The sequence below is a fragment of the Molothrus aeneus genome, chromosome 16 (assembly GCF_037042795.1).
Source record: "Molothrus aeneus isolate 106 chromosome 16, BPBGC_Maene_1.0, whole genome shotgun sequence".
In the NCBI taxonomy this organism is placed as follows: Eukaryota; Metazoa; Chordata; class Aves; order Passeriformes; family Icteridae; genus Molothrus; species Molothrus aeneus.
In genome coordinates, this window is record NC_089661.1 from 10,997,090 (window position 1) to 11,011,549 (window position 14,460).

Sequence of the window (14,460 nt, forward strand, 5' to 3'; positions counted from 1 at the left end):
GCCCCTGCTCCCTGCCCCACCTGCACCTCAGGGGCTGTACTTGCTCTGTAGATCTTCTCTACCCTCCACAGAGAGAAAGGATCCTTCAGGGGATGAATCAGCTGCCATAAGGTTGACATTTCTCACTCTCTGCACTGACTGCAGGGTGAACTATCATCCACAGACTCCTAATTCCAAACTTCAGTCACAATTACCAGGGGTGTTGTGATGAATAGGGACAGCATTGTCCATTCAACTGAAAATGGGGCATAAAACTAAAATTACTGTTGTTTAAAGCTGAGCTGTGTGCAAATGGAAGGAAAGAAAGGAGAAAGAATATGAAGGGATGACAAAGTACAGCAGCCTCTGGCCAAGACACTGACTCTCCTCACTAGCTTCAGTTCACACGACTAAAGGCAGATCTCTCACAGTGATTCTGCGCCTTCTACTTGTGCTGGTGTTGCACTTGTTCAGGGGCTGTAGCGCAGGCCCAGCTCCAGCTCCTGGGCTCAGCTCAGGGAGTGCTCTGTGACAAGGAAGCCTCTGCTGCTGCGCTTGCTTGCGTTTGTTTTGCTGTTGCTGTATTTGCAGTCTAGCTACTGCAAGCCTGACCTTATCACCTACTTAATCATTAAATATTTTGCTCTCTTGCTGTTGATCTATCTGGTGTGACAGTATGCAGTTGATTTCAGGTCAAACTGATAAAGCTGGGCTGCACCACCTTCAATACCCCCACAAGAGAGATGTGTGCACAGGGATCCATGGGCAGCCTGCAGCCAAGGACATGTTCAGGAGCACAAAGAGTGACAATACTGACAGCCACAAACACCTCAAAGGAAATAGCTGGATTTCTAACTCCAGAAAATCCCAACTGCTGTGTGAGGCAGGACATGGCTCTGCAAGGCTCTCTGATGTGGCCCCTTTCAGTGGTTCCTGTGTCTCTTGCCCTTGCTTACAAGGAACCCATCACAGTAAAAGCCAGCAGGAATTATCCAAGGCTGCACTGCTAGTGAAGAATGGGACTGGCAGGGGAGGTGCAGAGGTTTTGGGGCATTTAAGTTAAAGGATGCAGGGCTGGTGTTTTAGTGGCCCAGGCTGGCGGACTGGCAGTGGTGTGGTTGCCCTTAGGTGGCCAATATCCAACGTTCCACATCCTCACCAGTACCACCAGTCACAAGCAGTGGCAGAATGCCACACGAGCACGAGGGATGGAGGACAACTGGACCAGGAGCACCTTGAGGGGCCTGGCTGCCCCAGGAATGCACCCAGAGCAGTGTCAGTGCCTGGCAGGTATTTTGTGCTCGGCTCTGTGTGCTCAGGCAGGGCAGCACGTAGCAGCTCGGCTCTGGAGTGAAACACAAAACACAGACACGTCAGTGAGACAGGAATTTCTTGTCATCGAAAGACTTTTACTTACCTTTGTCATTTTAATGCACTGCACTCAGAGCCAGCCTTGGAAAAAAACCACAATACACTCCCCCTGGCTTTTCAGAGATAATTTAAGTCTCTTTCTGAAAGGCCTTTTTATGAGTTCAGAGGCTCCCAGGGTAAGGTGAAATACCAGGAGAGCAGCAGCAACACGTAACTTTTGCCCTGCAGGGTGCTGCTGGTCCAAGAAAACCCTGCAGGAACAAACATTTTGCCCAGGCACAGAGCATGTGCCATTGCAAGTCCTCATGGCAGTGCCCACGTTCTGCATCCTGTGCCAGCCATGATCCTTCCTGCCTGTCTTTACAGCCCCTCTGCCTCTTAGCTCATGGAGCAGGCAGGGCTGAGTCATCCTAGGCATGCTCTGGGGGAAACCACTGCCTCCAGCCCATTTCTTGGAAGCTAATAAAAAAATAAATCTCAGAAATGTTGCGACACACTTGCTGCTCCTGCTTCTGGGTGGCTGTTGTGCTGCAACATCTCCTCACCACACAGGCAGCTCTGGTGAGTGCCCAGCAGATGTTTGCTCTGTGACCCTGCTGACCATGCCCCACTCTGGATCAGATCTACCTCCTTCCTGCCTTCTTTCCATTTACAAGGCTAAGGACCCATATTTGCTGAATAATGGCCTTTATACGATCTAACCTTTGGACAAATGTACCTTTAGCCTTGTGTTTCCTCATCATGTAAGACAGCTCTTTCTTCCCTGAATGATTGTATTCCTTTGGCTGGTTATGCCAAACTTCCTCCTGAAAACCACTATGCAGGTAACCTCAATTATTTTCTAAGCAAGGCTTAAGCCTTCATAAGGGATGCAAGCTTCAGGTGTTTAGTATCTTTGAGTAAAAATCATTCCATTCTCCTGCCTTGTTCCCCTTCTGGAGCCTGCCAGGTCAGCTAGCTTCATTAACTTTGTAAATTTCTTCCCTCTATCCCTTAGAAGCTGCTCTCACAAAATGAAGTCCTCCCAGAAGTTTCAAATCTAATTTTGTCTTTCCATTGCACTCATGAATCTACTCATGATCACTTGATCCAAGCTAATTTTCTGTGGCTAGCTATTACATGTCTTCCACCTCATACACAAAGTCTGAAATCACATCCCTCCCGGGCAGTTCAGAGCTGACTTTATAAAGAAGTTTATGGGCTACAACCCCCCAGGGATAGTTGGGCTTTACCATTATTAACAACCTTTGATCTCCACTTGACATCAAGAAAGCCAAAGTCTCCTGTAAAACTACTGATATTTTTCTCTAGTAATATGGAGATCTCAAATCCTACCTAAGCCTGAATCTGGAGGTTCTAATAGGATTCCAAGAGCCTTTTTATTTCCCTGTGTCAGCAGAGTGCTTGGAGGGTCATAGTACTGCTAATGAAGGACCTTGAGGTCTCAGGGAGGAGGAGGAGGTTATAGAGGAATGCCAAGCACCTTTTCCCATGTATATGTTCTTGCACACACATGCATGGGTTTGTAATTTGAAACTCTCTTTACTTCTGGACAGGCTTTGCAAACTGCTTAGACCACATTCTCTGAGGTGTTTAAAGAGGGTGGAGTATGCAGTATTTATTTAGGTACTCTACAAACCTTAATAAGAATTGAGTGCTTGTAGCAATTGCAGAGAGCAAACAGAGAGCCAGCTGGCAGAAACTGAACAGTGCCACTGCATTTTTATTGCTTCTAACCCCAAAAACCAGATTATTACTTTAAAAAATGTCTTTTTTAGTTTCATTTCTCTCTGATCCTGCATTAGTTTGTCTGCTGTGCACAGCAGTATTATTAGCTGTAGCCTATTTTTCAACTGGCTATAAAAATTCAGCTTTTAAATTACCTCCTGGTCCAACTCCTCTTCCGATCATTGGCAACCTGCACTTGGTGGATCTTAGAAGGCAAGATAAATCACTAATGAAGGTAGGACAAAAAAACCCTAACCCTGACCCTCACAGATTTTAAAGTTGCCTGGGATGTATCAGTGAGAACTTTTTGTCTTTTTAAATTCAAACTAAATTGTAAAGGTGTGAAAATTGCTTTATGATATCTTTCTGGGCTTCTTCTAGTCAATGTCTGTGTTGATGCAATGTAATTTAGGAGCAATCAACCACTAAAAAAAGACCTCTGGGTAATATGGGATTTCTTCATGTAATTGTGGTGATGTACATGAAGTCTATAATGCTTGTGGGATTTGAAATATTAATTTGACAGCTTGGACACCCAGAAATCTTTTAAAGCATTAGGACATAACTAACATAAATTAAATTGCTTCCCTCCCCTATGCCCCGGAGATCTGGCAAGAGGAATCCACAATGCAGCGACCCCAAAACTGCTGCAGAGAGGGCCAAATCCGGACTCTGCACTGTGAAATCCCTTTCCCTCTTGATGAATGGGATATGCATTAAAGTCTAGATGGCAGCGCAAGGGAGAGATGGGAAAGCTGTGCTAAGGAACAGAGTGAATAACCTGTGAGCTCTTCCAATAACCTGTAATTTAGAAAACTTACCCCACTGTGTGCAGGACAAGGTTGCTCTTGGGGCTGCTGGGCATTCCCACCTGGCTTTAGGGGATGGTTCCTTTGGGGATGGTTCCTTTGGGGATAGCTCCTATGGGGATGATTCCCTTGGGACTGGTTCCTTCGGGGCTCCCTTGGGCTGGCTCCCTCGTGGATGGTTCCCTCGGGAATGGCTCCCCTGGGGATGGCTCCCCTGGGCTGGTTTCCTCAGGGATGGTTCCCTTGGGGCTGGTTCCCTTGGGGATTGTTCTCTCGGGGATGATTCCCTTGGGCTGGCTTCCTCAGGGATGGTTTCCTTGGGGATGGCTCCCTCGGGGATGGCCCATGCTGGGGTCATGGAGAGAGTGAGCAAACAGGCAGGGGGGGTCACAGCCAGGTGTCCATGGCTTCTGTGACACCCATGCTCAGCAAACACGGGCTGTGCTGCCACGGGGCGAGGCCCCAGCACCTGGAGCTGTTATGGGCAATGTCAGGGTTGGGGTCAGTTTACCCAGCAGGGCTGGGCAGATGCTGCTGCAGCCTCTGAATGGCACTTTGGAATTACCTCCGCGTGCTTTTGTCCCTTGCTAGGCTGTGCTTGGTATTGCCTGTGTTTGCCTTGGCTTTGGGATCTCTCCAGAGGGGTTATCCCTCCATCTCACCCCACAGAGAGCAAAAAATGGTGTTTGCACGAAGCAGCTGGCACCAACTGGGGTTTGTTGGGTGGGCAATGAAGGGTGCCCCCGTTGTCCTGTGAAAGAGCCATTGCTCCTCTCATTGCAGGATGCAGGAGAACTTTAGTATATCAGGAGTATCAGACTAAAGCTTTCCTCTGTGACAGCATCATTACTGGAACTGAACTATCTTCTCTTTTTTGGTCTTTTTCCAGTTTGCCAACTTTAGCTGCCATTTGAGGTCCAGTCTTTAGATGGGCTTTTTTGTTTTTCATTTATTTTCTCCTTAACAGCAAAACCAGATTAGTGATGCATTGGTGGAGGTGGGGGCTCCTTCATGGCAAGAAGCCTGAATTCCATACAGATGCCAGCATCTGTACAAAATGCCTCATGCTTGACCACGATGAGCTCTGGCTCATAGGTGCCCTTCTGCAGGTGGTGGCTCTGCAGCCATTCCCTGCAGGATGCCAGGATGAAAAATGTCCTTTCAGACAGCAGGAGGTGCTGCTCCATGCACTCTCCCGCCCTTCCTGACCATCACAGCTCGCCTCTTTTTTTCAGCTTGCAGAAAAATACGGCCCCATCTTCACCCTGCACTTTGGGTTCCAGAAAGTTGTGGTGCTGACCGGGTACGAAGTTGTGCGAGAGGCGCTTGTGAACTACACAGAGGAGTTTGTAGACAGACCATCCATCCCAATATTTGACCAAATTCAGAACAGAAACGGTACTAGAGCAATGAGAGGGGGCTGGGAGGGACAATGCTGTCGCTTAGTGCCCGTAATGATGATGATGATGATGATGATGATGATGATGATGATGATGATGATGAGGCACAGCCTAACTGTGCGTCCCTGGAGCCCAGCTTTTAAACATCACCTTCTGAAGCCAAGTGACAGCAAACATTTGGCTTTCCTTGCACGCAATGGCTCCTGGCTTTCCATCATTTCTGCTGATGCACTTGCAGCCCGTCCATATCCAAAGAGTTGAGGGGTGGGAGGAGTGGGATTTTTGAAGGCACTGTGGTAACTCTGGGGTTAATCTCTGTGCGATGTTGGTGTGAGCAGCTCGCTGTCATCACTGGTTTATGAACCCTCCTCACGTTTCCAGGAGACTTTGGACTACCTGGCTTGGCTGCTGGGAGCTGTCAGGTTTTTCCCTTTCTCCCACTGCCTTTGTCCTGTCAGTTCCCACACCTTTGCCTCCCCACAAAAGTCCCCAGGTTGACCAGCCTGAAACAGCTTCAGAAGCAAGAGGCTGAGGGCTGGAAATTCAGCCCTACAAACAATCCCATAGTTTTTCCACCTCTGACTATTTCAGAGGACTTTTTGCTTTGTCCAGCCTCTCCTTCATGTAAGGCTTTAGCTGGGAGAACCAAAAGGCAGCTTTATATGTTGGTCAGAGGCTGAAGTTGGGATTAGAATTAGAAATTAAATTACCCAGCCATAATATCAATAGATGAATTTATCACTACATAAATAAAAGGAATCTATAAGGGAAAAGGTATTTTTTAGAGCTGATTTACATGTAAAACATCCCTGTGGGAGAATATCAGTATTGCATTGTGAGTCCTTTCACATTTACCTTCTCAGCCCAAGTCTGAGGCACTTAGACGTGACCCAAAGATGGAAGCTCTCAGAGGCTGTTAAGCAACAATGGTCACAAATTTACCCATGAAACATTTTTTCTTCAGAAAATGCCAATTTGTTGACTGTGAAGATGCTCTCAGAAAAGGAATGATCCAGATGAAATTGTATAAATTAAAGAAAAATTAAAAATTGAAGTTTAGAAATTTGCTCTGACATTTTTAGAGCAAAAGGTTTTGCTATCCAAATTAAAAATACACTGCTTTAAAACAGAAAAGCAAACATATTTAAAAGCCTCACAGCCACGATGAAGATGTGAAATCCATCCAGCTTTTCAACTGACCACAATCTGAGGTAGATTTTGGATTATTGACCTGACTTTTTCTTTACAGCACTCTGACAGGATGAAATACCCATCCCTGCTTGGAGGTGCTAGAGATCATCGTGGCATGAGCTCAGAAACCTCCACAAAAATGTCAGTATTTTCACCACTGCTGAAAATACAGCACTGCTGGGAATCTCCATAAAACACTTTAGGGTTGAGGAGACTGAATTATCCCATCCCACACAGTTAAATTTCCTTTATGACTAGAATAGGATGAAGGGATAAGCTGCAGACACACAAGGTGCTTGAGGCCCTAGACTTGCAACGAGCAGGGTCACAAGTGTCCCATGACAAACTCAAACCAACATCTTCCCCCAGCTCTACAGCCAACCCATACTGGTCTGAAAGCCACACCTGCCACTCAGGAGAGGACTGGGGTAACTGGGCTGGGAGGGAGCTTGCTTTTCCCATGCTACAGCTCAATGAGGAGGGAGCTGAGAGGATACAGGGATGAGGCACACAGAAAGGGGAGACCTTCAGTCCCTAAATCCATGTGAAAACAGGCAGCAGGAACACCTGTGGAGCTCCCTGCTCACCCAGTGCCCTGTTTGGTTTGGTGTGGGGGGCTCCTCTGTGCCTGAGCCCAGCACATTTCTCACGGGCTGCCCAGGTCTGTTCTTCTCCATCGGGGAGCTGTGGAGGACAACGCGCAGGTTCACCGTGTCCAGCATGCGCAACCTCGGCATGGGCAAGCAAATGATAGAGGGCAGAATCTTTGAGGAGCTCCACTTCCTCATCGAGATGATCAAATCCTTCAAAGGTGAGCTGGGGACCATCCTGGGGCTGGTGTGTGTCGCAGCTGCTCCACATCTCACAGCTTTCCCACCCTGCTCCTGCTGCAGGGGAACCTTTCAGCCTGCCCTCCTTCAACTGCGCGCCCATCAACGTCACCTTCGTCATGCTCTTTGGGGACAGGTTTGACTACAAGGACCCAACATTCCTCACTCTCTTAAGGCTCATAGATGAAATTATGATTCTTCTGGGATCCCCAAATTTAAACGTAAGTAAACTGTCCCACAGATAATTTTTTTTACGTGAGCCACACCAAACACAGGGTTTACTTCAGCAGTTTTCTGATGTTCAGAACCAGCCATTACACCTAAAATGTGACAGTTCTCCATGTGACACTTGGGTCACCAAAATCTGCTGCCAGATGCCCCTTACCTACTTCCCTGTTGACCCATCCTGCACATCTGTGTGGAGCTCAAATGAGATCTGAACTATGGTTACTTTAGTTTATGAAAATCTGCCTGGGAAGTCCCTGGGATGCTGAGATATTGCTACTAAAGACAAAACCCAACTGATTCATTGGCCCTTAGGAAAAAAGCGGTTTCAGGATGTGCCAAGGGGATTCTGTGTGATTCTGTGTGTTATTTCTGCAAGCCTAATGCTTTTCTTTTTAAATTTCTCATTAGTATTTCAATTTCTACCCGTTCCTTGGATTTCTTTTCAAAACCCACAAGATTATGCTCAAGAAAATCGAAGATGTGCGTGCCATTTTAAGGCAATACATGAAGGCCAGCAGGGAGGATATCAATGAGAACAGTGTGAGGAGCTACATCGATGCACTGATATTCAAGCAACAAGAGGTATTGGGCTGCTTAGCTCTGTTGGCTGTTTGCAATGTCTCCTTTGGATTTTCTAGCTAAAGGAGTTGCTGAGTCTTGATTTCAGTCATGTCATGTAAATCTATTGAAATCCATGCTGTTACTCCAGTGGTATTTAAATCAGATGTCAGGCTCTTCCAATTGGTACATTTTTCTATCAAAATTAAGACACAAAAGCTACTCTCAGTCCACTCCTGAAATAGCAGCACTAATAATGTGAGATCAACCACTCACTCCTAGTAGAAAATGCATGAATTCACATGAAAGCTGACTCTGCTTTTCTTTTTATGAAAACAAATCAATTAATCATTGATACTGTTGCTCCATCAAGATGAATGATCCCCTTAAAGAACTTGAATGATAAATCACCAGTACAAGTCCTAACCCTGCCCTGCATCTCACTTAGCAGAGGCTCGGCAGTTTCACACATCACTTGGTTTCATTCAACACAAAATATTTGGGCTCTGAGCTTTTTCTTCTTTCCAGCTGGATTCAGGCTGACCTTAGGCACTAAGTATTCTACTCAACTATGTGGAGGAGGAGTTATCACAGTTCTAAGACTCAGGCAGAAATGGCCTGAAAGGCAATTTTGAGCATTGTTGGGGATTCAAACCTGGCCTTGGGCAGGAGGAGTCCCTCAGAGATAGAATTAACTGAATCTGCTCCTGTTCAGGGCAGAGACCAGGCTCTTTCCAAACCTGCAAGGCTGAATCTGTGAGCAGCAGCTGGCTCTGGGTTTCAGTCTGCTTCCAGCGGAGATGGACTCTTTTTGTTGAACCAAAACTCCCCTCCAAACCTTCCATCTGTGGTGCTCCATCTCTGGTGAATGCTGTGCATTCAAGATCAGGTCTATTTTATCACCCAGTTCACAAACACAAGACCACAGCCAGCTGTGCTGTAGGTAATGCAGCATTTCCTGCGCTTGCTGAATACTCAGACTGATGGTTTTATGACTTTTCTTACCTTTTGTGTTTTTCAAGGAGAAGCACAAGAAAGACAGCCTCTTCCATGATGACAACTTAATGGCATCCATACTTGACCTGGTCATGGCTGGAACAGAGACCATTGCCACCACGCTCCAGTGGTCCATCCTGCTCATGATGAAATACCCAGAGATTCAAAGTGAGCAGCTTTTACCTACTCCATCCATGGCAAGGCTGAAATGAAGAGGTCTGGCCTCAGACCCACAGCAGCTCTTTTGCCTGAAGAGCTGAATCCTAGCTCTCCTCTGTGATAAACTGCTAATGTAAATGGTGCTGATCAAAGTCACAATAAAATAGCCCTTTTGAGTAGCTGGGAGAGAGGATGAGTGGAGATCAGAGTATGATGCTGCAGAAACAACCCACCCACACACCTGAATTAAACACAAAGCAGGGAAACCCACACTGCTGCTTTAAGAATCCTCTCTCTCTTCAAACTCTGAAAAAATGGGGTTTCTTCCCCCCTAAACCAAATCCAAGGAGGGAGTTGGCTTTCTTGCTAGGACACATCCCTTTTGTTTGTTCCTTCCAGAAAAGGTCCAGGAGGAGATTGGGAGAACAGTCAAGGCTGGGAGCTGGGCCACGTATGAGGACAGGAGGAGGATGCCCTACACCAACGCGGTGCTGCACGAGGTGCAGAGGTTCATCACCCTCCTGCCACACGTGCCCCGCTGCACTGCTGTTGACACCCACTTCAGGGGCTACTTCCTGCCCAAGGTAGGTATCTGCTGCCTCCCAGGAACACAAAACCCTCCCCAGATCTGCCAGTGCCACTGGAGAATGGTTTCTTAGAGGGAATTACACAACAGAGTCCAAAACCATCCCCAGAAGGGTTTCTGTACACGGCCCAGGGTTGTCATATGGCTCAATCCAGTCCCTCTCATGCTCAGGACTTCCTCACTCCATGAGCAGCCCTGGTTTACCTCCTTGCTGCCATCTGCACAGTGAAGTATCTGCCAGAGAAGTGCAGGATTTTACCTTCCACTTGAGGTTTTCACAGCACCCTGTGGGGTTTGGCTTCAGTCCTTGGCACTAGTGGGAGAATCTCACTGATGTCTCTCTGCTGGATGATGGGATAAAACCCTCATGGTCTCCACCTACCCCAGGTGGAGCAAATCTGGGACACCAAAGCCTGTGTGAGAAAATGAACCAAAACAGCACTTGGCTATCTTTTGTGCCTTTGTGTACTTTTCTTCCAGGGTATAATTGTAATCCCATCCCTTACCTCAGTGCTGCTGGATAAGACACAATGGGAGACACCACATCAGTTCAACCCCAACCACTTTCTCGATGCTGAAGGGAATTTTGTAAAGAAAGGAGCTTTCCTGCCTTTCTCCACAGGTAACTAAAGGGCTGACCTGCACAGAGCTGGGGCTGTGGCAGGGCCACTTTATTACAAATACACACTAATGAGTCTTCATGTCTAAACATTGCCCTTAACTCAGTCAATAAGCAACCAGACTACTGCATGGAATCAATTGTTCTGCATCTGGGCAAATGGCTGCTCTCAGAGCACAGCTCTCCCACTGCTAAATATAGCACAAAGAAGGGTAGTAAAAAGAAGCACACTTTTATCTAAAAGTGGTATATGAGGATAAATTCCACAGGAAAAGTGAGTTTCAAACTATTCCACTTTGGAAGGAGGTGGCATTCTTCTATCAGGCTGCTTTCCAAAAGAAAGGGTTAAAGATGCTGAGAGGGTTGGAAGAGCTAAGGAGAGGAGAGGGCACACCATAAATGTGCAACAACTCTGCAAGATGGCTGTAGCCTGTGACAAAAGAGACCAGGCAGGAACCTTCAGCAACACAGGCTCCTCTACACCAAAATGCTTTAGTGCATTTCAAAGTTTCCCTCCTGCTCCCATTGCAACATCTCAGATGCTAAGTGTCCATGGCAAACATTCCAGCTGGATTCTGCCATGAGGTGAACTCTCTGCTTTCACCCGCAGGGCGGCGGAACTGCATCGGGGAAAGCCTGGCCAAGATGGAGCTCTTTGTCTTCTTTGTAGGGCTGCTCCAAACATTCACCTTCCGACCCCAGCCGGGAGTTTCAGAGTCTGACCTGGACCTCACCGTCCCTCAAACAACTTTCACATTGAGGCCTCAGCCCCAGGCAACCTGTGCTGTCCTGAGGGAATAACCACGGCCTTGTCCCAGAGCTTTGGGGTCCAAGAGCCCAACTCTGCTCAAACTCGCCATCCCCCACCCTGCCCCAGCACCACATCCCCTTCCCCACTGCCTCCATCCACCCCTCTGCACTGCTCCATCCCCCCAGGGCTGCTCTTTGTTCCTGTGCCCTGGGGGAGATGCAAACACAGCCATGGTGCTGCCCATCACACCCCACTTCTCAAGATGTGCACAGAGCTGGTGAAGGGACCAAGCTGCTGCTCTGGTGGAGGGGATGCAGCCCATGAGCAGCAGGGGAACACCCAGGCTCCCAAAGCTCACCATGTCACAGAAATCTGCCTGGAATCCTGAGGAAGAACAAGCCACAGTTCGCTGGAAGCCACAGAGAGACACCGTGGGTCACAGGCTTGAGCCATCCATAGACACCTCCTGAGCTTTTCCACAGCTCACAGCAAAATCCTGCCAGGATTTCACCCACCAGGCAGCCAAGCCAAACACGAAGAGTGAAAAAAGTGATGGGTCCATGTGGTTTGAGGACTAAATCTGCCTGGGAACAGTGTTCTGGAAGATGCCCCAGAGGCTGCAAACCTGTTCAGAGAAGCAAGTGCTGCAACCAAGCTCAACACTGCTCCCCAGCTGGAGCAAAACAGGAGCTGCATTCCTGAGTTTGCAATTTAAATCATGAGGCCACTTGAGATTTGCACCAGCATCCGGTCATAAAGAGCTAATGACACAAAAATAAACTACACCCACTGCTAGTTTTACACATCTCTGTCCTTCCTGACCTTGTTAAACAGCAGCAAAGAGAGTTCCCTCTCTTCAGATACCCTGGTTAATGTTACCCTACACCAGCAGTCATTCTGTGTTTGGGATGGTCTGGCCTTTGGAACCAGCCATGCAATTCCCCTGCAAAGGCAGTCTAATTTCACAGTGCTTGTTTTGCACACACACACACAGAGAATGGGGATCAGGGATTAAAGTTGGTTTTGGTTTTGGATTAAAGCTGGTTTTGGTTGGCTTCCTTTCCTCTGTAGCTCAGCCTGGCTGTTGTCTCTATCTCACTCTTACATGCCATCATATTCCACAACCTTATTCCAGCTGAGTCCATTTCCCATCCATTTACCTGCTGTGACTTCCCACTCCTCCACATGCATTTTCTTATCATGTGCTTTATCATATTGTTTGTTTTCCCTTAATGGGAACCAAATAAAGTTTTAATCCCATGTCCTCATTACATTTCCTATGCCTGGCACCCAACTTTGCAGCACACAGAAATGCAAACACCATGAAAGGCTGATGCTGAGCCCAGAGTGACAACAGATAAAATGCAGATGTATCTCATGGGTGAGAAGTTCTGCATATGCTCATCCTAGTAAACACCAGCTCAACAGCAGACCCTCCATACCTGCAGGGTGATTTCACCAGGGCAAATTCCTCAGCTGTGGGCTGTGAGTCAGCCCTGGGGACAGCCTCAGTTCTTCACTGCTGTGCCTCTTGCTGGCAGAGGCTGAGTTAAAGGTTGCCTCCACATCCTCCCTGCTGCTGGTGCTGGCCCTCTGCTCAGTGCTTTGGATGGAAGGCAAGGAGAGACAGGTAAAGCAACTGGGGAGCAAACCACATAGCAGCTCTGTGCAGGAAGTCTTGGTCTTGGTGAAATAAAATAACACTTCTGCCTTTGGCTTCAGAAAGGCCAGGATTGTTCCTGTTTTAACCCCTCCAAAATAACATGAACTGAAAAGATAGATAAAGCAGCAGTGTAGTGCTCTAGGGAACAACACTGAGCTGGGCTCAGCTCTGCATGAATTCACTGGTGGAACCTCAGACCTGTGCCCTTGCCATGGGCTCTGGGGTTCTTGAAGCAGAGAGAAGGATCCCTCCCTTCAGAGCACAGTAGCCTCCAGAGCTGCAAACATCCAAGGAAATCAGGTTCCTCGGATTCCTTTGAAAAATGCATCCCACTTGTGCCTGTGCCAGCAGATGGATGGGAGTGATCCCTCCCCAGCACACTGAATTACACAGCTGAATATATCTCCACAAAATAAAGTGCCTGTCTCCCATTTATTTGCTCAGCCAAGCAATGGCAGAACATTGATTATGACTCAGCTATCTATTTATCTAGCAGAAAACATTGGCTTTCAGAGCTGGAAATAGCATTTCCACATTCCTCAGTGGCCCTGAGGGTCTCCCCTGTAGCTGCAAAACATGTTTGTGCCTTGCAACTCTCACCTGGGTTGAAGGCAAACACCTTGGGGCAGGACAGGTGTCTTGATGTTTAGAGCCAGATCTGAACAATACCAACTCATTTTGTGGCTCGTGGCACTGGCAGCTGTCCCCTGGCCCAGCCTGCCACCCCCGGGGCTGTGTGATGCTGGCACCAGGGCCTCCTGCCCTGAGAGGGGCAAGGATCAGGGGCAGGGATTGCAGCACCTCCACCTGCACCCCTCTGCACTGGCCAGAGCAATGAGCATTGCACACAATCGAATTTCTACTTTATTTTTGCCACGAGATGGCAGCACGATCCCTCTGAGCCACAGCCAGCCCAGCCCTGTGGTCCTTACTGGGCTAGAACGCACAAATCTGGGCTGGGGAAGGAGTCAGGACTAAGTCTGTAGTGTTTATGCCTCCCTCAGTCCAACTGCACTCACCTGCTGCAAGGCTGGGTGCAAAGACACTGATTTCCCATTAACCTGGCAGAATCAGGTGTGTGCAGGGAATGGCTGGGCTTAAATTCATCTGGCATCTCCCATTTTCCCTGTTTTATCTGGCACACAGGGATGAGCAGGCGGACCCCTTCCCTTCCCTTCCCTTCCCTTCCCTTCCCTTCCCTTCCCTTCCCTTCCCTTCCCTTCCCTTCCCTTCCCTTCCCTTCCCTTCCCTTCCCTTCCCTTCCCTTCCCTTCCCTTCCCTTCCCTTCCCTTCCCTTTCCCTGTTTTATGTGGCAGCCCAGGGGTGAGCAGGGGGGTCCCTGCCCTTCCCCACAGCACAGCCATGCTCTGCTGCAGCACGTGTGGATGTTGCAAGCTCCTGGCCTGCCCACTCAGCATTCCTCCCTTTGGGCTGTGTCTGGCAGCCAAGTTCTTCCTCTGAAGAGCCAATTCCTGGGCTTGCACCTGCCAGTAAGACCCTTCATCAGTGCAGATACCCAGCTCACTGGAATTCCTGACTAATCTGTGACCTGGCCCTAACCCAGCAGGGTGGGGGAAGCCCAGAGGTGCACT

At 48.2% G+C, this 14,460-nt stretch overlaps 1 protein-coding gene across 1 annotated transcript; it reads left to right on the forward strand.

Annotated features, from left to right (window-relative positions):
- Nucleotides 1–3,115: 3,115 nt before the first annotated feature.
- On the forward strand, nt 3,116–11,255 carry LOC136563401 (cytochrome P450 2W1-like). Its single transcript, XM_066560755.1, has 9 exons — nt 3,116–3,313; nt 5,123–5,285; nt 7,140–7,289; nt 7,372–7,529; nt 7,945–8,118; nt 9,117–9,258; nt 9,649–9,833; nt 10,316–10,457; nt 11,065–11,255. Exons 1-9 carry the CDS (start codon nt 3,116–3,118, stop codon nt 11,253–11,255), a joined length of 1,503 nt encoding a protein of 500 aa, XP_066416852.1.
- Nucleotides 11,256–14,460: the final 3,205 nt, after the last annotated feature.